This window comes from Arvicola amphibius, chromosome 7 (assembly GCF_903992535.2).
Source record: "Arvicola amphibius chromosome 7, mArvAmp1.2, whole genome shotgun sequence".
In the NCBI taxonomy this organism is placed as follows: Eukaryota; Metazoa; Chordata; class Mammalia; order Rodentia; family Cricetidae; genus Arvicola; species Arvicola amphibius.
Window position 1 is genome coordinate 137,892,009 of NC_052053.1, and position 20,483 is coordinate 137,912,491.

The 20,483-nt window shown below is 42.7% G+C and overlaps 1 protein-coding gene across 1 annotated transcript in view; it reads left to right on the forward strand.

Annotated features, from left to right (window-relative positions):
* Prkar2b (protein kinase cAMP-dependent type II regulatory subunit beta) overlaps nucleotides 1-20,483 on the forward strand; it is a 103,993-nt gene that overhangs the window by 78,995 nt on the left and 4,515 nt on the right. Inside the window, exons 5-10 of the mRNA XM_038336507.2 lie at nucleotides 3,114-3,220; nucleotides 6,007-6,160; nucleotides 11,643-11,744; nucleotides 15,144-15,218; nucleotides 19,032-19,097; nucleotides 19,190-19,328. Of these exons, the coding sequence (XP_038192435.1) occupies nucleotides 3,114-3,220; nucleotides 6,007-6,160; nucleotides 11,643-11,744; nucleotides 15,144-15,218; nucleotides 19,032-19,097; nucleotides 19,190-19,328 (643 nt within the window). The remainder of the gene's footprint in view (nucleotides 1-3,113; nucleotides 3,221-6,006; nucleotides 6,161-11,642; nucleotides 11,745-15,143; nucleotides 15,219-19,031; nucleotides 19,098-19,189; nucleotides 19,329-20,483) is intronic.

Sequence of the window (20,483 nt, forward strand, 5' to 3'; positions counted from 1 at the left end):
AAGAATAAAACTGGAAATCATTGTGTTGGGTGATATAAGCCAGTCCAGATACTTCTAGAATCCATATATATGGGGCAGGGGGTAGAAAGGGGAATCAGGAGGGGAGATGGATATATCAGATCTCTCTGTGTGTGTGTGTGTGTGTGTGTGTGATATCCTATATATACACATAATCATATACATATACATGAGGGATAAAAGAGAAGGTAATAGAACGTGAGTGGACTGGAACCCGAGACTGAGAGATGGAAAGGAACAAGTCAGTCAGAGGAGGCCAGAAGCAGAGGGAAGGTGGGTGGGGGAGAACAATTAGAATAGATAATGACTCTATAGGAAACCCGTGATGAAACCCAGTAGTTAGTACTCTTACTTTACAAACTCATATAAAAACGTAATGGCTAAAACATACTGTGAGGACCAGGCGGTGGTGGCGCACACCTTTAATCCCAGCACTCAGGAAGCAGAGGCAGGCGGATCTCTGTGAGTTCGAGGTCCGCCTGGTCTACAAAAGCTAGTTCCAGGACAGGCTCCAAAGCTGCAGAGAAATCCTGTCTCAGGGGTGTGTGTGGGGGGGGGAAGCATACTTTGAGGATAAAGTTTAAATCAACTGTTTTCAGAATGAAGTCCCTCCTCAAGTCCTGAGCTCAGCAAGTTTAAAAAGCACTTCCCTGCTCGGGGAAAGTCTGCATTTGCCTGCAGCTGCAGAAGCATTGTTTTTGCAGAACAACTCTGATTGCTTCATATCTCTCATTCTGAGGCAGGTCTTTACACTGTGTTAAAACCTCCACGAAACCCTGTGGCCTCATGCCGGCCACTGGACCTGCCTGGTGTGATGGATGATGGGTTCCTATGTAGGACTTCTCTCTCCTGAATGCCCCTCCCTCAGCCTTTTCCGCTAATGGCAGGTTTTTAACATTTCATTTGCCCCCTTTCTGAGTGTTCTGCCAGAGAAGGAGTAGTCAGGGTGGAGATTGTGCATTTGAAACCTTACTAAACATTGCTTTGTTTTCCTGTTTTTTCTTCTCTTCTCCTCCTCCTCCTCCTCCTCCTCCTCCTCCTCCTCCTCCTCCTCCTCCTCCTCCTCCTCCTCCCCCCCCTCCTCCCTCTCTCTCTCTCTCTCTCCCTCTCTCTCTCTCTCTCACACACACACACACACACACAGAGTTCTGGCTTTCCTGGAACTCACTCTGTAGAGCAGCCTGGCTTCAAACTCAAGAGATCCGCCTGCTTCTGCCTCCAGAGTGCTGGGATTAAAGGTGTGCGCCACCACCTCCAGGCACTGGGTTGTTTCTGTAGTGTTTATTCCGTTTGTACTTTTTCGTAGAAGACTGTGAAAATGTCTCTTCCTCATGATGACTCCAATATAGAGCCCTATCCTTGAGTCTGAATCTTTCACATCCGCTAAATGGATATGTGAGAAAAGTGGTACCTTATTTCAATCATAATTTGCATTTTTGAGAGGAGCTGGGCATCCTTTTTTCACAATTATTTTATGACACACCCCTCCCCAGAAGCACAGTGGCACCCTAGACCCAACCTAGACTTGGGTTTTGTTCATTGGTTTAACTGGGCTCCTTAATGTTCCCTTTCAGCCTGAAAAACTTTCCGTCCTGGAAAGTTTGTTCCATATTTCTTCATTTTCTGTTTTCTCTGGACTTTTTCCTTTCTTCGTTGACTTTGTGGTTTGGATTTTGTTCTTTCTTATTTTATTAAAACATTCATTTGGGTGGCATTTGCCGTTTGCCATACCTATACCAAGAGCAAACCTTAATGTAAATGCAGACTTTGGGTCACTGGGTCTCTGAGCTCATACCAGGTGTAGCAAACCTGCCATTGTGCTGGGGATGTTAGTAGTGGGGAGGCCGAGGGAGTGTGGAGTCCTGGGAGACTGCCTCAGTGCACCCAGGACCTAAAGCTGCTCAAGAGGTTAATTTTAAGAGGGAAAAAATTAGCAGTCATGTTGTAAGATTTGTCATCATCTTTTTGTTATGCCTGTGCGTATAATATCCCAAGCCATCTCTGGGTGGACAAGCAGCACGGTCTAAAAGCTCTCTTCTGCTCCTGAGACATCTACTGTGTGTGGTTGTGTTAAGGCTTTCAACAAACAACTGATTGTAAGGCCTGAGGAAGTAGAGCAATCTGTGAGCCTAGGTGTCACACCTGGGGGCCTCATCCCAGCAAGTTTTTTTTTTCTGGGCTTGCTTTCTGTGCACTGGTATTTGGTGTGTCTATACAAGCGCTCTCTCTCTCTCTCTCTCTCTCTCTCTCTCTCTCTCTCTCTCTCTCTCTCTCTCTCTCTCTCTCTCTCTCTCTCTCTCTCCTTTTCTGGGAAATTAAGTCCAGTCTGGGCCGCTAAGCATTGTATCTGGGGGTAAAGGAACTTTATAGGAAGGTACCCAACACATACATCCAGCCTATTTTCGCTCTGCCCTCATGGACCACATGATTTTATTCTGAATATTTTCTATACTGTGCTCATTGGCCGCTCCAACACTATTAAATGCAGTTTTGTAATTTGTAAAGACCTTTCCCAGGAGACGGAGACGGTTGGTTTTTGAAGAGAAATGTAATGACAGAAAGACTGGCAGAATGTGTGCAGGACTCTTCTGTTGCTACTGTTTAGCTGCCCTCCACCCCAGTCTGTGTTTTGTTTTGGGCATGGGCACAAGCTGTAAAACTGAAGGCAGGAAGTAATTTCACCAGGTACTTAGGAACCTCCCCACTAATTCAAGCAATGAGCAGTAGGAGGTTTTAAGAACAGACAGCTTAAGAAAATTTGAAACAGTTCATTACCACCCTAGTTATATTTGGCTTTTTTTTTCTTCCTCCAGATGTGTGGCAGTTTAGTAATTCTTTCTTCATGTGAAGTGGTGGTAGTTACAAATGTTCTCAAGTAGACCAATATCATCACTTCCATTCAGATGCTGAATATGAGAATCAATAGTGCTCTCATTTGTATGTGGTGAGGGATACTGACTTTTCTGATAAAACTCAATGGTAATGATATTCTGATTTCTTAGAAATCTTCCACAAAACCAGAGATTGTATGATTCCTTGAGAAACTGCGTTCTAGATGCACTTAAAGACATATTATCTCTTTTTTAAAAAAATAGGAGCAGATGTCTCAAGTGTTAGATGCCATGTTTGAAAAATTGGTCAAAGAAGGGGAGCATGTAATCAATCAAGGTGATGATGGCGACAACTTTTATGTCATCGATAGGTGAGTTTCATCCACCTTTACAACTGACGTTTAAAATAAACCTGTTGTGTACAATCTCGGCCATCATTGTGACAGCCAGTAGGTTAATCTGATGGCTGTGGCTTCACTCCTACTGCTACCCAATGGGCACTGTAAATGTCTTGTGGGCATATACAGTACAGTCATGCTAGCTCGTGCAAGGAGCCACAGTTTATGTAAGAAGTGAATCTGTAAGTCTTAGTCATTAATGGGCCTGGATTTGCTAACTTCTTTTTGGTAGGTAGAAAGTAATGATCCTGTCATGTGGTAGATGCCTGTTACAGTGAGAATCTGGTAAAGCGTGGATGCCTGGCGGTGGTGGCGCACGCCCTTAATCCTAGCCCTCGGGAAGCAGAGGCTGGCAGGTCCCTGTGAGTTCAAGCGCAGCCAGAGCTGTTACACAGAGAAACCCTGTCTTGAAAAACAAACAAAAACAACAACAAAAGACAGGACATGGAAGAATCTAAGTGGTGGTTTTTGCTACGTTTTTTAAAAGCTCTTATTCTTAACATTTTTAACTATAAAAGAACTCAGGTACTCTGGAAGTGTAAGGTAAAGAGGAAACCTTTTTTTTTTCCCTGCTGTTTTAGTATCCTTTAATTAGTAGAGTGAGCAACTCGTGTCTCTTAACAGAGATGGTGTAGTATTTTATTTGTCTTTCAAAAGTGTTTCAGGGTTTAGTTTTGTTTGTTTACTTTTTTTGGGGGGGTGGGGGTGAGAAAAGGTTTCACTATGTAGCCTGGCTGGCCTGGTTCTTGCTATGTAGACCAGGCTACATAGCAGGCTAGTCTTGAACTCATAGAAAATATTTTGTTAAACAGAAAGTATATGCACTTATTTGTATTGACAGTCAAATTGTCAATTTGAACTGACAATTCAGAAATCTTAAACTGTGTTTTACTTTATCAGAGAACAATATGGCCTGTGTGATTCCTAGATGAGCCTCAAAACATACTTTAGCACCTGCTGGGCAGGTATTTCTTCACCTTTGTAGAGCAGGGCAGAGTTCACAGATCACCTCCCCACCTGATGTACTGAAACAGCTTCGCTCCACTGGATAGGACTGGAGTCAGCTGGTAATGAGACCTTTTCTGTCTCCGTGGGTCCGCTTTCCTCACACGAGCTGTGCACGCCTTTCAGTCAGCAGGTTCGCTGATTTCTCTTATCTCCTACCCTGGTGCCCGAGTGACCTGGTGCAGCCCTAGCCAGGGTTAGGGATAAAGCCAAACCATGATGTTTCTATTCCCTTATGTAAGGCAGAGTCATGATTCTGATGGTGCAGCTTTCACCAACAAAACAGCTTATAAACACGCTCAAGTTTTCTCACTGAGTGAGAAGCCAGGCTCAGTCCAGCATTGATCTTTCAGTGGGTATTTCTGACTACTGAACCTGCTTTATATTAGAGCCCAGTACATTCTCTTTCCGTTAGAACCCAATTATCCACCGGCAGATGAAACACTCTGGTTCACAGAAGTGACAGGGCTTGCTTGAGGTCACCCCGGCCGTGCATCTGACCCACAGCAAGGTCCTCTGTCCCCCACTCGTGTTCATGCTCATGGCTCTGGCCTGCACCGCCTGAAACCCTCATGGTGTCAGGGAGGGGGGTCAGTATACAAAGCAGCCCTTCTAACAGATTGTCCACTGGTGGCCCCCACCTGGGCTGGTAGCATGTTTTACTCTCTCCAGCCCATTTTGTTATTCATTTTGTCCTATCCAGAATGGTAAATCTAGAAAGGAGTGTCAGTGACAAAAGAAAAGGGGAATATGCGGCAGATTTTAGATGAATAGTTTAGAAATTAGTGCATTGAACAAATGCTCTCATGTGTGTCATTGTATCCATTAAGAAGACAACAACTTTCTCCCTTACTAATGCCTTTTGTTTCCATCTCTTTTCTACGTAACAATCCTTTTCTAACCCTTAAAAGCGGTCCCTTTTTGCCCATGACATATCCTGTTTCCTAGGACATAACTCATAGGATGTAGCTAAAGAACTCTCTTGTCTGCCTGAAACCGTGGCTTCTGCTGAAGTGCAGTAGGTGGGAAGATGGTCCCGTGCAGAAGGAATAGCTCGTGTTAGTGCAGGGGCATGCACACGGAGTCGGCTTGCCTGTAGAGAGCTCTTCAAGGGGAGGCGGCATAGGAACCCTTCAGGAAGGCCAGCCTGAGGCTGCAGTTTGTGATTGACCAAAAGTAAAGGGTCAGGGAGGCTTTGTGGGCCAATGTGATCTAAGAATTAAATTCTGCTTGTAACCCAAACCAGCCATGTAAAATAAATAAAGAAAAAGTTTGTTTGTTTTCTAATAAGACTGTTTTTTGGCAAACACTGATAGTGAGCTGGGGTGCCAGTTCTTGCTATAGTTTATCAAAGACTTGTCAGCAAATTGTTAGCGCTACGTTCTTTTAAAAAGTAGCCATTTTCTTCGGATGTCAAAAGCAATATACATTTCTTCTAGAAATGTATTGTTACATGGTCAGTGTCCTGGAATCCTTCACAGTTCTTACTAAGTACAGTAGTGTTTGAACTTTGTTCCCACCGATGGCTTTCTGCACATATTCTATCATTAATTTTAAGTTTCTGTTGCTTAGTTCTTTCCCCATTCATTGTCCCTCCCCTAGTCCAGGAACAGACCTGCACTTGCTGTTATCAGAGGGCACAGCAGGCAGGAAATCAGTGTACAGGGCTCTTCTCCGCAGGAATACCCACGGTAATGAAATGTTCCCCGAATCTCATTGTCTCTAACTTAATATGATTTGTCTATGTCCAACAGAGGAACATTTGATATTTACGTAAAATGTGACGGCGTTGGAAGATGTGTTGGTAACTATGACAATCGTGGGAGTTTTGGAGAACTGGCCTTAATGTACAATACACCCAGAGCGGCTACAATCACAGCTACCTCTCCTGGTGCTCTGTGGGGTTTGGTAAGTAAAGAATTGGCCTGATCTAAGCGTTTATTAACCATCTTCTAGATGCTGCACGGTTGGGCACAAAGACTGGACTAAATCAAAGACTTAAGTCCTGCCCCTCCCCAAGTCAGGAGCTTGGATATGCTGGCCCTTAGAATGACATCAGATCCAAAGTGTTCCCCTCTTAGCCACACTTAGAAACCATGAGCCACAACAGCTGGGGAGATGACCCAGTCCCTAAGGTGCCTGCCTGCTGAGCAAGAAGGAAGGTCTGAGTTCGGATTCCCAGAAGCCATGTAAAAAGTCACGCACAGAGGAGGGGGCCTGGAGAAAAGCATCCCTGAAGCTCGCTGGCTAGCCAGTCTAGCCAAAGTCAGTAAACTTCAGTTTCAGTAAGACACCGCGTCTCAGAGGTGCCTGGCAACCCACAAAAGACATCTAGCCTCAGTCTCTGCCCTCAGTATGTATATGTGCACAAGCATCTGGCCACACATATGCACACACCCTCACTAGCAGGTATGATTACACAAACACACACACACACACACACACACACACACACACACGGTTGTGCGTGTATTTTTCTCAGTTAGCTCTCTGAGGTATAGTCAGATAAATTAGTGGTTTTCAAAGCGAAAGCTGAAAAGCACAACTGGAAACTTGTTGAAGCACACATACGAGGCCCTCTCCTATTAATTCTGACTCCCGCACCAAGAGCGCTGGAGAAGGGACTGGCATTTCTGCGGTCTCTGAAGCCTTCCAGGCCATTCTGATGTTGCTGCAGCTTGAAAAAGCACTGAAAAGCAATTATCTTGATGGTGTTGACTGATTGGTTAACGTGTTTGCACTCAAGAGCAGCTATGCACCAAAAAAAAAAAAAAAAAAAAAAAAAAAAAAAATTGGTACCTGTGTTTTTCACTTGGGATATTAAAAAAAATTGCCTTGATTCTATACAAATCTAATCATTCTCTTTTGAGTGGGACCTAGATTTTGGTATGAACTAAGAATTCCCAGCCTGGAGACTTTGAAATGTCCCCAGCCTAGAACTTTTTGAGTACCAACATGATTCCAGAACTATCAAATTCCATACCTGTTACAGGTCAGTCAAAATACAAGCACATTATGAATACTTATCAGTTATCTTCAAACCACGCCTATGAGATAGACATGAACCATGAGTTTTGTGTTTAGACTTGAGACACGCTCCCAAGCTGTTTCGTTAGGAGGTTTCACTATCTGGGCGGAGTTGAGTGTGGGGGGTTAGTGTCTAAAATCTGAAACACTTGTGGTCTCAAGAAAGAGCTCCTCAGTCTATATCTTTAAATAAATGTCTTAACGGTAGAAATTCTGTAGACACTGGGTCATAGACACATTTGGCTGAGGGGGTAGGGAAGGGGTGGGGTGGGACTTTTTTTCACATGTACATAGTACAGAAACAGAACAGCGGATTCTGGAAGGCTGGGTTCTCAGACTTCATCTGGCAAGTGTGCAGAGCACCCTGGGAATCCACTCAGCACCCTGCAGGGTGTGTAAATTGCACTTCTGTGGGTCTGAGGTGAGCCTGAGCTGGTTGTATTCATCAGCTCTACCTGCTCTCAGCCTTCACTTAGGCAGCAGTGATGGACAGGAATGTTGAAAAACAAAAGGGGCACATCCCTTGACAAGCAGTTGTTAGGTTGTTTCCCTGGGTCTTTGTCGAAGAGGTTGTTTTTTGTTTGTTTTTGAGACAAGGTTTCTCTGCATAGCCTTGGATGCCTTGGAACGCAGAAATCCGCCTGCCCTTGACTCCCGAGTGCTGGGGTTAAAGATGTGTTCCACAGCCTGGCCAGAAGAAGGGTTTTTAACAAAGGGGTGAAGGGCCACAGAATGTACACATTATCTCAGCATTTGACTCAGAAGTTGGTTTAGCTCATAAAAACATCTCACTCAAAGATTCTGGATACTGAAAATTCCTTTTTATTGGAGCCAAACAGTTACTGTCTCCCTGTTCAACAGTCACCTTTAGGAATTACGGGGTAGAAATGGAGAGTCTCATATGGGGAGAAGCCCATCACCTGAGTGTGTTACCAGTGCAGGAAGCACTTGCCAGTCCTCAAGGGTATTGGTTCATCTTGTGTCTGCCATGACCTGCCTATTTCAGAGGGTGTAGCTGAAAATGGAGCTGTCTCACTGAAGATACCAGCTAGAGTGTCAGATAGTAACGAGGACTCCTCGTGCATCCTCTGTCCAAGATCACACATTACCAGATTTGCCCTGAGCACTGAGAGTGTCAGCCCTGGTGGTTACAGTAACGAACATACAATAGCTTGGGGGTTCATGTGCACAGTCCTTAACCATTTAAGAAACGTTTTTCAGAGTTGTTTTTTTTTTTTTTTTTTTTTTTTTTGGTAGCTTGTACATGTTAATAACATTTATAGAAAGGGGTAGTTTCGGGCTGGAGAGATGGCTCAGTGAGCTGCTCTTCTTCCAAAGGTCCTGAGTTTAATTCACAGCAACCACATGGCCACTCACAACCATCTGTAATAAGATCAGGTGCCCTCTTCTGGCCTGCAGGCACACATGCAGGAAGAACACTGTATAGATAATAAATCTTTACAAAGGAGGGGTAGCTTCTGATGCATGCATATAAGTACAATATCCTTAAAAATGATAATAAAGTACTTTCGTTGCAGTGAAACTTGCTTTTTAAGATCAATTTGTACAACCAGTCCCTTCTAGGGAAAGTTAGGCGGAAAGGAAATTGTGAGATCCATAGCCTGCAGCCCCACGGCTGTCAGTGCCAGTGTACAGAGGGGTCCTTCTCTGAGAGCCCTACCCTAAATAGCACCTGCTGCCTTGAGTCTAGAGGTTAGACGAAGGCTAAAGCAACTGGGATGGAAGTGTTTGAGACCGGGCTTCCTGGGCTTGCTGGGTCACAGTGGGTGTGAAATGGGGCCTTTAGTAGACATTTTCCCCCAGAGATGGAACTCATGATTTGTTGTAAGTGGCTAAACTATTTCAGACCATCCCTGTTTTAACAAAAACAAAGTCTGTCCATAAAATGTACCTGCTTCCCAAACCTGACTATCTGTGACACTCTCACGGGACACTTTCATAGATGTAAATATTTAGCCAGATGTAGAGATTCTGAGTCACTTAAGTCTTTGGTTTTAGAAATTACCTCAGCAAATTCTGATGTAGGGCCAGGCTTCAAAAGAGCTCTTTTTTTTTTTTTTTGTGAATTAACACATACAATTAAAAATAGGATTTTGTTACATTTACTTTCTCTTTTGTTTTTCATTTTTGTTTTTGAGACAGAGTTTCTCTGTGTAGCTCTGGCTGTCCCATAACTTGTATTTTTAGATCAGACTGGATTCAAACTCACAGAGATCCGTCTGCCTCTGCCTCCCTGAGTGTTGGGATTAAGGTATGGGCCACCACCACCCAGCATGCATTTACTTTTTATTTTGTGAGTATTTGGGGACATGTGTGGAGGCCATTTGTGTCCTGCTGAATGAACTCAGGTCAGTAAGCTTAGCAGTTGGTGCCTTTACCTGGTGAGCCATCTTGATGGCCCAGGTACTATCTTTTAAAAAACATTAGGAAGTACAAATCCAGAGTACAACTGGCATCAAAATAGTAATTAACTAACTTGGAAACGATATGTTTAATTTCTTAGTGTCTCGCTCTGTCTGGCTATTACCACAGGCCACCATAGCTGACACAGGCATTCCTGCCTTCTGTTTTGGAGGCTAAGAACCACAAGAGCTTTTGGTGTCTAGGGCCAGTTCCTAGACGGCCATGTTGTTGCATTTGGCGGAAGGGGCAGGGCAACTTTCAAGGGTCTTTTATGAGAATTACTTAATTCTGTTCAGGATAACTCCACACTCATAGCCTAATCACCTAAGACCCATCTCCTAATACCAGCATGCTGAGGTTTAGGACTGGGACTTTGGGGAGGTGACACATATAGTCCATCATTGTTAGAGTTGTATCCATAATATATTGGCATAGCAAAATATTACTTAATACCCAGTTTTAATCTTACTAAAGTTGTATAGTTGTTCATTAGTGGATGCCAAACTATGTGGTTTTGGAGCCATTTACTTAAGAATAAAAACATTTTATGAGAATTTTTGTAACATAACATTTTTAGGGAAAAATAGCTTTTGAGCTGTTATGTGTAAACATTTCTGCCATTCCTAAATTAAGTTCTGCATTTTTGAGGTCATATAAACATGAAAGAATTTAGACTGTAAACATGATAAAGTCTAGACTAAGACCCCAGTCACGAATATAGGTTTTTTGTATCTTCATTTTTAAAAGGAAAATTCTGATATTATGTGAGTCTGAAAAAAACTAATATGTATTTTTTGTTTATTTTTGTTGTTTTTGTGGTTTTTCAAGAAAGGGCTTCGCAGTGTAGCCCTGGCTGGCCTTGAACTTAAGAGATGCACCTGCTTCTGCCTCCCAAGTGCTGATATTAAAGGTGTGTTCCACCACCACTGGTATAAATATGTATTTTTAAGAATGCTTACATTATCAATTCTTTATGGATGACTTCTTTTCAACTAGTGTTTCTTGTAGTTCTTACTTTAGTGTATGTATACTTCAGGAATGTCACATTTAAGTGTGCCTGTGACTGACTGAAGTTAAATACTTAAAACAGTACTAAAACCCGGTTCGGTCCTATCTACTTAACTGATTTTGCAACAACCCTGCCATCTACAGTGAGGGAATGGTATTGGCATATATATTTTTATAGTGTGACAGTGCCTCCATGTGGGCATACAGCCCAGTGTGCTGGTCAAAATCTGTGTCTAAAGCAGTGCTTCTCGACCTCCTCACACTGTGACCTTTAATACAGCACAGGATCTCAGCTTCCTAATGCTGTGACCCTTTAAGGTAGTTCCTCACGTTGTGGTGACTCCCCAATGATAAAGTTATTTTTGTTGCTACTTCATAACTAACTTTGATACTGTTCTGAATCTTAATGTAAACATCTGAAATGCAGGACATGTCATATGTGAGTCCTGTGAAAGGGTCCTTCAGCCCCTAAAGGGGTCACTACTCACAGGTTGAGAACCACTAATCTAAATGAGTGATTCTCTCCCTCTCCATCTCTCTCTCCCTCCCTGTCTCCCTTCCTTTCCCTTCCCTTCCCATTCCTCTTCTTCCTCTTCTTCCCCTTCCATCCCCACCCCCTTTTTGAGACAGGGTTTCCCTGTATGGCCCTGCCTGTCCTGGAACTCATTCTGTAGACCAGGCTGGCCTCGAACTCGGAGAGCCGCCTGCCTCTGTCACCACTGCCTGGCTGAATGCTTCTTTTTCTAAGAAAATAAAGAAAAAAATGTATACAGTAAATTTTGTGCCCAAAGAAATAAAAATATGAAATTAGTTGAGAGTCTAATCATGCTATAATCATTAACTTTAAAGTCTTCAATTATGGTGTAATCCTTGTGGGGAATGGAAGTATTTGTTCAGATTTTAACTGCCTTTGTGCTTGCTGCTCTTTTAGGACAGGGTAACCTTCAGGAGAATAATTGTAAAAAACAATGCCAAAAAGAGAAAGATGTATGAAAGCTTTATTGAGTCGCTGCCATTCCTCAAGTCCCTGGAGGTGAGTTTTATGCCAAATCCGCGAAGTCCCCGCAAAAGCCAACAAGGAAACCAAGAGTCCCATATATTAAAGCAAAGAGCCTTTATTTTAATCAAGTTTGCAAACTCCGTCTCTCCACATGTCCAAAGTATTGGAATATCCAGAGAACCCCGAGCTCAGTTAGAATTGGGTTTTTATAGTAGTAAAGATGGGAGTGAGGGGGTCTCTGAAGTTCAGGACCCCTGGTTGGCTGACATTTGTCTAGGGGTGTCCTGGTGAGTGTGTGCTGGCAGGTGATCCTATCTACAGCGATTGGAATGTCAGGCATTTCCTTTGAATGGTCCGCTCCGGTTATCTCAGCTTGTGGTACTTTCTGCTACCAGGTATTGCTACTGAGACTCAGGCCTCTTATTAAATTTATCAAGGGCTTAGTTCTACTCTGGCAGGTGATAATGGTTGGAAGTAAAGAACTTCCTTTGGGTGACCTGCCTAGACTTGGCTTATCGTGGCTGGTCCCCATACTGTGGCTGCTTTGTTAAGACAGTCTGGTGAGGAGGACCAGCTGATAAAAAAGCTAACCATGCCGGCAACTCCAGTTCCCACATAAAGGTGGAAAGGTCTCCTGATCTCCACACAGTGTGTGCTGTAGTATCCCCAACAGTAATAATGATGATAATTTTAAAAGTCTTTTCATATTTTCCTATGAAAAGAACAGAAAGTGACATTAGGTTTCATTGCTAAGCTCTTTTACTGCCTAATAAGTACATTTTATTATTGTGATTGGAAAATAAGGCTCTTATCTAGAGTCTATAGCAAATTTATAGGTGCCATTTATCTGATAGCAGATTTAAGAAATGGAAATGTCATAAAGAGTTAACTGCTGGTTATCCCTTTACAGGGAGGAACTACCTAAACCCCGAAGGTCCTCACCGCCCCACCCCCAAACACAGGCCATCTTTACTGCTTGTTCCCCTTTCTCTCTACGTTTAAAGTTGGCATTCCTCAGCCTTGGTTTCTTCTCTGCCTACACACACTTACTTGGTATGTGAGCATTTGAAATATGAATCTCACATATTTTAAATCTCAGGTCCTTATAAGTTCCCCCTAAAATGGTCCTCACTGTCAACTACTAATTTAACATCTTCTGTCAGATGCACGACTTAACCTGGACCAGATGCCCCAAATCAACCTTTTTGCTCTTCGTCCTGTTACGCTTCTATCGCTGTAGTAAGACACCCTGACCAGGCAATTTATAAAAGAAAACATTAAATAAATTGGGCCTGCAGGTTCAGAGTCCATGATTGTGAAGCAAAGGCATAGCAGCAGGAACAGTTGAGACCTTACATTTTGATCCATAACTGTGAGGCAGAATGCGTACAGAGAATAGCTCAAAGCCTGCCCCCAGCTAGGTCACACTTCTTCATCCTGTCCAAACGGTGCCACCAACTGGGAACCTATGGGTGTCGTTCTCACTAAAATCACAACACTCCTCTTCATCTTGGTCACTCTTTTGTCTCCAGGCAGAGACACTCACTCAGCTTCCCCCCTCCCCCAGTGGTGAATGTGTGTGCTGACAATCTTCTCTGCCCTGTCTTCAGAATATCTGCAATATCCAGTCATCTCCCACTACCTTCACCAGTATCACCTCTGTCTGTGCCATCATTACCTCTCGTATGACTTTTATCAGACACCTACAGGAGCCTGTGAGTCCTAGACCATGCCTGCCTTCTGTTATCCACCCTTCCGGGACAGGACAACTTTGCCGACCCCTGAGGACCTGCCCCGTATCCTGCCCCCATCTGTGTCCCTCTGACAACAGTCTAACTGCTCCACAGTCATCCTGCCTCAGACACTAGCTTCTTCCCGTTACACAAACAAGCCAGCCCTCACCTCAGACCTGTGCTATCTGCCCAGGACAGCCTCCTGCACAACTTTATGCATCTGCCATGATTCTCTTTCATTTCTTAGCCCAATGTCTTCTCAACGAGACTGATTCTTATCTATGAGGGCAGACGCTTGTGGAAGAATTGTCACCTTAAGAATTCAGCTTTGCCGTAATTTCATTGGTTCTAGAGAAATAGATGTACGTCTTACGGTGCCGTAAGATGGCACACATCAGCACAGTAGCGTCTCTCTAGGGTTGCTGGTTTATGCCCGGAAGAACCTTGGCCACACTGTGGAATGCAGAGGCAGTTGACTTCTCCGGCAGCTCCTGTCCTCAAATAGAATGCATCAGGGAGGCTGTCCAGTCAGACTGAGCCATGTGACCCAGGAAGGGACTTTGGCAAACTGGAGAACATGTGCTCTCTCTAAGGGAGCAGCTGCCATTCCACCGTAGCTTTATTGCTGCCATATGGAAATCTGGGCTGGGAGTTTCTCAGTCTGCCGTTATTTTACGGAAAAAAAACTAGAAATACAAATTTTTCTATTTGAGAATCCTAGCAGTTAATCTAACAATCACACAAGCAAACACTGTTCAGTTTATTTAGCAGTATAGGCTACCCCCTTTTAAATGCCTAAAATAGGTAAGAGTATATAAGGGGTCTGTTACATTAGGGTTTGCTGGAGGAAGAGAGAATGTATGTAATATATAAATATATAATATATGCTGATATATAACAATTACATTTGTGCCTATGGCAAATATGTAATACTATGTATATATAATATTACATATATACAGTATATATGTATGTATATACATACATACATATATATATATATATATATATATGGCAGCTCCTTCTTTATATATGGGGATTTATTGTAGTATCTTATAGGCTGTGGCATTGCTAGTTCAGTAATAGCTACCTACTATGGAAAATCTAAGAACCCAGTAGTTGTTCAGTTCACGAGGCTGGATGTGTCAGCTGGTCTTTGGTATATGACAGAATCCTGAAGAAGTGGACTCTAATGCCAGGGAAGGATCACCCATCTTGGGAAAGTTAGAGCAAGCAGGCGGGGGGGGGGGGGGAGGCTGCCTTCTTTCTTGTTCTTTCTATGGGCAGTGCAGTAGCAGGTATGGCCTAGATTAAAGGTGGATCTTTAATCACTTCAAGTGACTTAATTAAGAAAAAAATCCTAAAAAATAAAATAAAAAAAAAATCCTGGGGCTGGAGAGATGGCTCAGCAGTTAAGAGCCCTGACTGCTCTTCCAAAGGACCTGGGTTTAACTCCCAGCACCCACATGGCAGCTCACAACTGTCTGTGTAGCTCCAGTTCCAGGAGATCTGGCATCGTCACACAGGCATGAATGCAGGTAAAACCCCAATGTAAATAAGAAAAAAAAATTATAAAAAGAAAAAAATCCCTCAGAGGTATATTCAGCCATTTGGGTTTTAGTTAATTCCAGGTGTAGTCAAGTTGACAAGAACAGCCATCACAGCCTTTTTTTTTTCTAATACTGTATCCTCCCTGTAGGTTTCTGAACGCCTGAAGGTGGTAGATGTGATCGGCACCAAAGTTTACAATGATGGAGAACAGATCATCGCTCAGGTATGATACTATGTCAATCTATTTAGTGTTAAATTCAAGAATGTCTTAGAAATCTCGTTAAACTTGGTTTAATAATCAGCATGCAATGTTGGATTTAATGAATATTACTTCTACCAAACAACTTACTAAAAATGCTTTTACAGCCAGTAAGTAATTTGGATGTTTTTGTTTATATAATTTATTCCAAATGAATTTTCATTAAACCATTACCTGACTTTCTGAGTAGTTTTACAATGTGTAACATGAAATCCACATGTATAGAAGGATGTCATATATGAAAGGGAAGTGGTGGCTCTCCCATGAACCCAGCTCCATTGGGAGATGATAAAGAATTTTGCATGATCAGTTCTTGAGACCTCCTACAGCTGCTTCCTGTTAACATTCGCAGAGAAGAGCTCATGCTGCACTGTATCCAAGCACTGGATACGTTAATAAAAGTCTGCTCTAACCCTCATGCTTTTTAAACATGGTTTCTCCCCATGGGAAACCAACTGTATTGTGTACAGTGCCACAGTCAGCCAGAGAGCTCCTAGAAAGTAGGCTCTGTAAACATTTGAAACATACATGACTTGAGGGGATGTCTAATATTCTGTGGGTTTTTTTTTAATCACAACAGTCTACTGTACTAGTCTATTTGAATTATTGTCTCATCATTTTTAAATTTATTTTACATACCAACCACAGTTTCCCCTCTCTCCTCTCCTCCAACTCCCTTTCCGGGCCTATCCACTTCTCTGTCTCCACTTAGATGGGGTAGGGCCAAGATTCAAGGGCTCTTTAAAGAAAAGACTATTGTTTAGAAGGCAAATAAGTATCTTTCTGTCCCTACCCCCACCCCCTCATCACACACACACACACACACACACACACACACACACACACACAGACCACTGACGTTGGTTTTGTCAGATATCAGGAAAAGTATAATCAAATTAGAGAGTGTTAAATTGGAAATGGCAAGCCTAGCATGCTTTTCAGATGCTTAAGTTGACTTGGGTGTTGCCTGTTGATTGAACCAAGAATCTCATCATACATGCTTTAGCCACGGAGCTACATCCCCAGGCTCTTAAGTGCTTCTTTGTAACTTTGTATTTTGAAAAAGAGATTACAAAAAGTTACTCAAGAAGTACTGGGAGTTTGCATAGACTCTCAACCCAGTTTCTCCGAACCCATCTTGTGTCTCTATTGCACCCAATCAAAACTAGAAAATTGACATTGGCACAGCCTACAGCTGGACTCAGAGTTCACTGGAGTTTTACAAACATTTGCAACACGTTTGCCCAGCAGCTAGTAGACCTATAAGAAATCACAGAACTTAAAATTTTAGTGTGAAGCTCTTATAAACAAACAAACAAAAAAACAAAAAAAACTTGATGTGAAAATGAAAGAAGGGGCCTAGGGGTACAGCTCAAGGGTAGACCGTGTTGTTTGCATGTGTGGGGCTCTGGGTTCATTCCCTAGCACTAAATAAATAATTAGCTATATTTTGAGTTAATTAAAAACACCTTTACATACCACAGCTTCATTCCCTAGCAAATAAATAGCTGAATTTTATTAAAGATGCTGTTGTATATGGTTTTGAGCATTTATAAATATATATCTGTAACACAAATTCTGATGGTTCTTAATAATAAAAACTCAGAGTCAGCTATCAGGGGATGAAAGCTGAAGACGACTCAGAGAAACAGAGTGGCCAGTCAGTAGAGTTCTTATCACTACCAGTGCCCAGACCAAAGGGGTGTAGTAGGAGCTGCGGGCAGGCTTGCTTTTTGTCCTGCCCGACTCCCGCATGCCCGGCTAGCTTATGCCCCAAAATAACAACACACAAACTGTATTCATTTAAACACTGCTTGGCCCATTAGTTCCAGCCTCTTATTGTCTAATTCTCACATCTTGATTAACCCATTTCTAATAATCTGTGTAGCACCACGAAGTAGTGTCTTACCGTGAAAGATTCAGCATGTCTGACCTGGTGGCTGGCTTCATGGCGACTGTCTCCCTGAGGAGAGGCACGGTGTTCTGACTAACTTCCCAGCATTCTGTTCTGTCTACTCCACCCACCTAAGGGCTGGCCAATCAAATGGGCCAGGCAGTTTCTTTATTAACCAATGAAATCAACTCAAACAGAAGACCCTCCCACATCAAAGGGGCGATCCTGTCCTCAGACTGCCTCCTCAGATTGCATCCTTAGACTGACTGCTTCAAATTGCTGCCTCAGACCTCACTGAGCCCCTGCCTCCTCCTGCCTTAGATTCCTCTCTCCGCCCAACCTTATCACTCCTGTCTCTACCTTCTTAATTCTGGAATTAAAGGCATGTGATCCCAAATGCTGGGATCATTTTTGTGTGAGCACTGTTTCTTTTTTAGACTGGATCAATTTTGTATAGCCCAACATAACCTTGAACTAACTAACAGGGATCCACCTGCCTCTTTTCGCCTGAGTCCTGGGGTTAAAGGTGTGTGCCACCACCGCCAGGCCTCTAGTGGCTTAGCTCTGCTCTCATCTTCAGACAAACTTATTTGTTAAAACACAAACAATAGCACCACATATAGCTATCCTATATTTTAGAAATCTAGGCCTAACATTTATTTTTGTTATATAGTGTCTGGTTTTGTTTGAGGTCCTAGAGATTAAGGTAAAAGTCAGGACCTTGAGTATGTTGGTTGTGGTACTGTCTCATGCTATGTTTTTAAATTATACCAGAGAGGTTTTCAGATATTCATGTTTCTCTGAATTCACGGGAAGGACCTGAAACAATGAACAGAAATCTTCCATAGCATGTCTGAGGAGGCAGCATTAGAAATCAGTTTGTGCAAAACCCATAAATACTGGGTTTTTAGTTAGACACGGCACCAGACTTTCCAGTTCCAGTGGTCTTTTCAGAAGCTGGAAGTACACTGATTTTAGACATCCGAAAGCTAGCATCCATTGCTTCTGAATGCTCCCAGATACTTTGTGCTCCTGGCAAGTCACTGTGTTAACACGTGTTACTTTAGGTGGACACAGGGAGCGTGTTGCTAGGCACCAAGGAGCACAGAGTGTACCGACAGCCTGCTGGGGGAAGGTGCTGCTGGGATACACCGCCGTGCCGTCCTCTCTGTGTATGCGGTTCAGCACAGAATTCTGTAGTGAGGAGCTGCGGGCAGGCCTGCTTTTCATCCTGCCCAGCTCCTGGCCACTGGCTAGCTTATACCCCGAAATAACATCACAGAAATTGTATTCTTTTAAACACTGCCTGGCCCATTATTTTCAGCCTCTTACTCACATCTTGACTAACCCATATCTAATAATCTTTGTAACACCACGAATGGTGTCTTACCGGGAAAGATTCAGCATGTCTGACCTGGTGGCTGGCTTCATTGCATCTCGCATCTCTCTCTGAGGAGAGGCATGGCAGTCTGCCTAACTTAAGAGAGGCGTGGCATCTGACTGAGCCATCTACCTCACTTCCTTCTTCCTGTTCTGTCTACTCCACCCACCTAAGGGCCGGTCTATCAGATGGGCCAGGCAGTTTCTTTATTAATTATCCAATGAAATCATCAGATAGATAGAAGACACACCTACATCAGAATTCGGCGAAGATTCCTAGCTCGGGTTACTTGCCATATTTTCTGGTGGAGAGTGTATTATTGCAAATGTTTTTACAAATAAAAATGTTACATAATTATCAGCCATTACCTCTGAATGTAGATGAAATGGCCTCTTCAATACGACTTCACTTTCAGACTGGAATCTGTACACTGGCTTCAAGGACATGATTTCAGATTTGTTATGGAATTTTCATTTTTTTTCTTTTTTTTTTCTTTTAATAGGGAGATTTGGCAGATTCTTTTTTCATTGTAGAATCTGGAGAAGTGAAAATTACTATGAAAAGAAAGGTAAAACATTTATCAACCCTAAAATTCCTCATATTAGCAAGGAAAATAATGATGGTAGACTTAAATGTAACTCATTTCAATTACCTTCTCAGGGCAAATCGGAAGTGGAGGAGAATGGTGCCGTGGAAATCGCTCGGTGTTTTCGGGGACAGTACTTTGGAGAGCTGGCCTTGGTCACTAACAAGCCAAGAGCGGCGTCTGCACATGCCATCGGGACTGTCAAATGTTTAGGTAGGGTCAGTGGTGGACCTGTTATGTCTGCATTCCAGGCCCTCAGATCATATGGGGCATTGTTGGGTTCACAAGTGCCCAAGTCCTCACAAAATATGACCAAGGTTTGGACTTACTTTAACTATTGAAAAAAGAACTCCAAGTTAACGAGTTTTATATTTAACCGGTTAAGAAAATGCCATGTATTGTATTCCTCAAAAGGCTAAAATGGCACTCTTTGTGAAGTTTTCATTATTAAGCTCTCTGGGAAGTTGGAATGCCAGTGAAGAAACGCAGCCATCCCCCTGATCCCCGGGACGGCGGTCAGGTCTGTCCGCACATAATCAATTGCTGTTATCAGATTGTTATGGCTTTGTTGTACCAAGGGAGCTTGGCAGACATGTCACTTCCAGTTGGTATCTACGGAGATTTTTTTTTTTTTTTTTGTGTAAGAAATCACTCAGGTAATGAAGAACATGGTTTAGAAAATAGCAACATAAATGACATTTTAAAAATTGATTCAATAATAATCCCCTCCATGTTCCTCACAATTCAAAAAGATAAAAGTTAGTTTCGGTGATTTTTAAGATTTGCAAGGTTCCTCGGAATGAATTCTTTGTAGAGTCATGTTGTAAAAGGTTCTCATAAAGCCGGGCGGTGGTGGCGCACGCCTTTAATCCCAGCACTCAGGAGGCAGAGGCAGGCGGATCTCTGTGAGTTCGAGACCAGCCTGGTCTACAAGAGCTAGTTCCAGGATAGGCTCCAAAGCTACAGAGAAACCCTGTCTCGAAAAACCAAAAAAAAAAAAAAAAAAGTTCTCATAAAGTGCAATATTAGAACGGCGATCCTCTGATGAAAGGGGAGACAAAACCGAGTCTCCTCAAAGATATTGGTTGTACGATAAAGGTGCTTATTTATTTCGTTATAATTATATTACAGGAAATGGGAGAAATACAGGAAGTATAGAAAAACATAAGAAGTTCTAAGACACACCCAGGTCATCCCCATCCGCCCATGGTTTCCTCTGTCGTAATTCCTTTCTGTTGGGTTTGCATAGTTTTCTGTTTTTAAACAATTTTTCACTATAGGAATTTTATTAATACATCACATTTTTATATACTATTAGGAAGAGGTAAATATATGCATGATAAATTGTCTAACCACTCACTGGTAAAT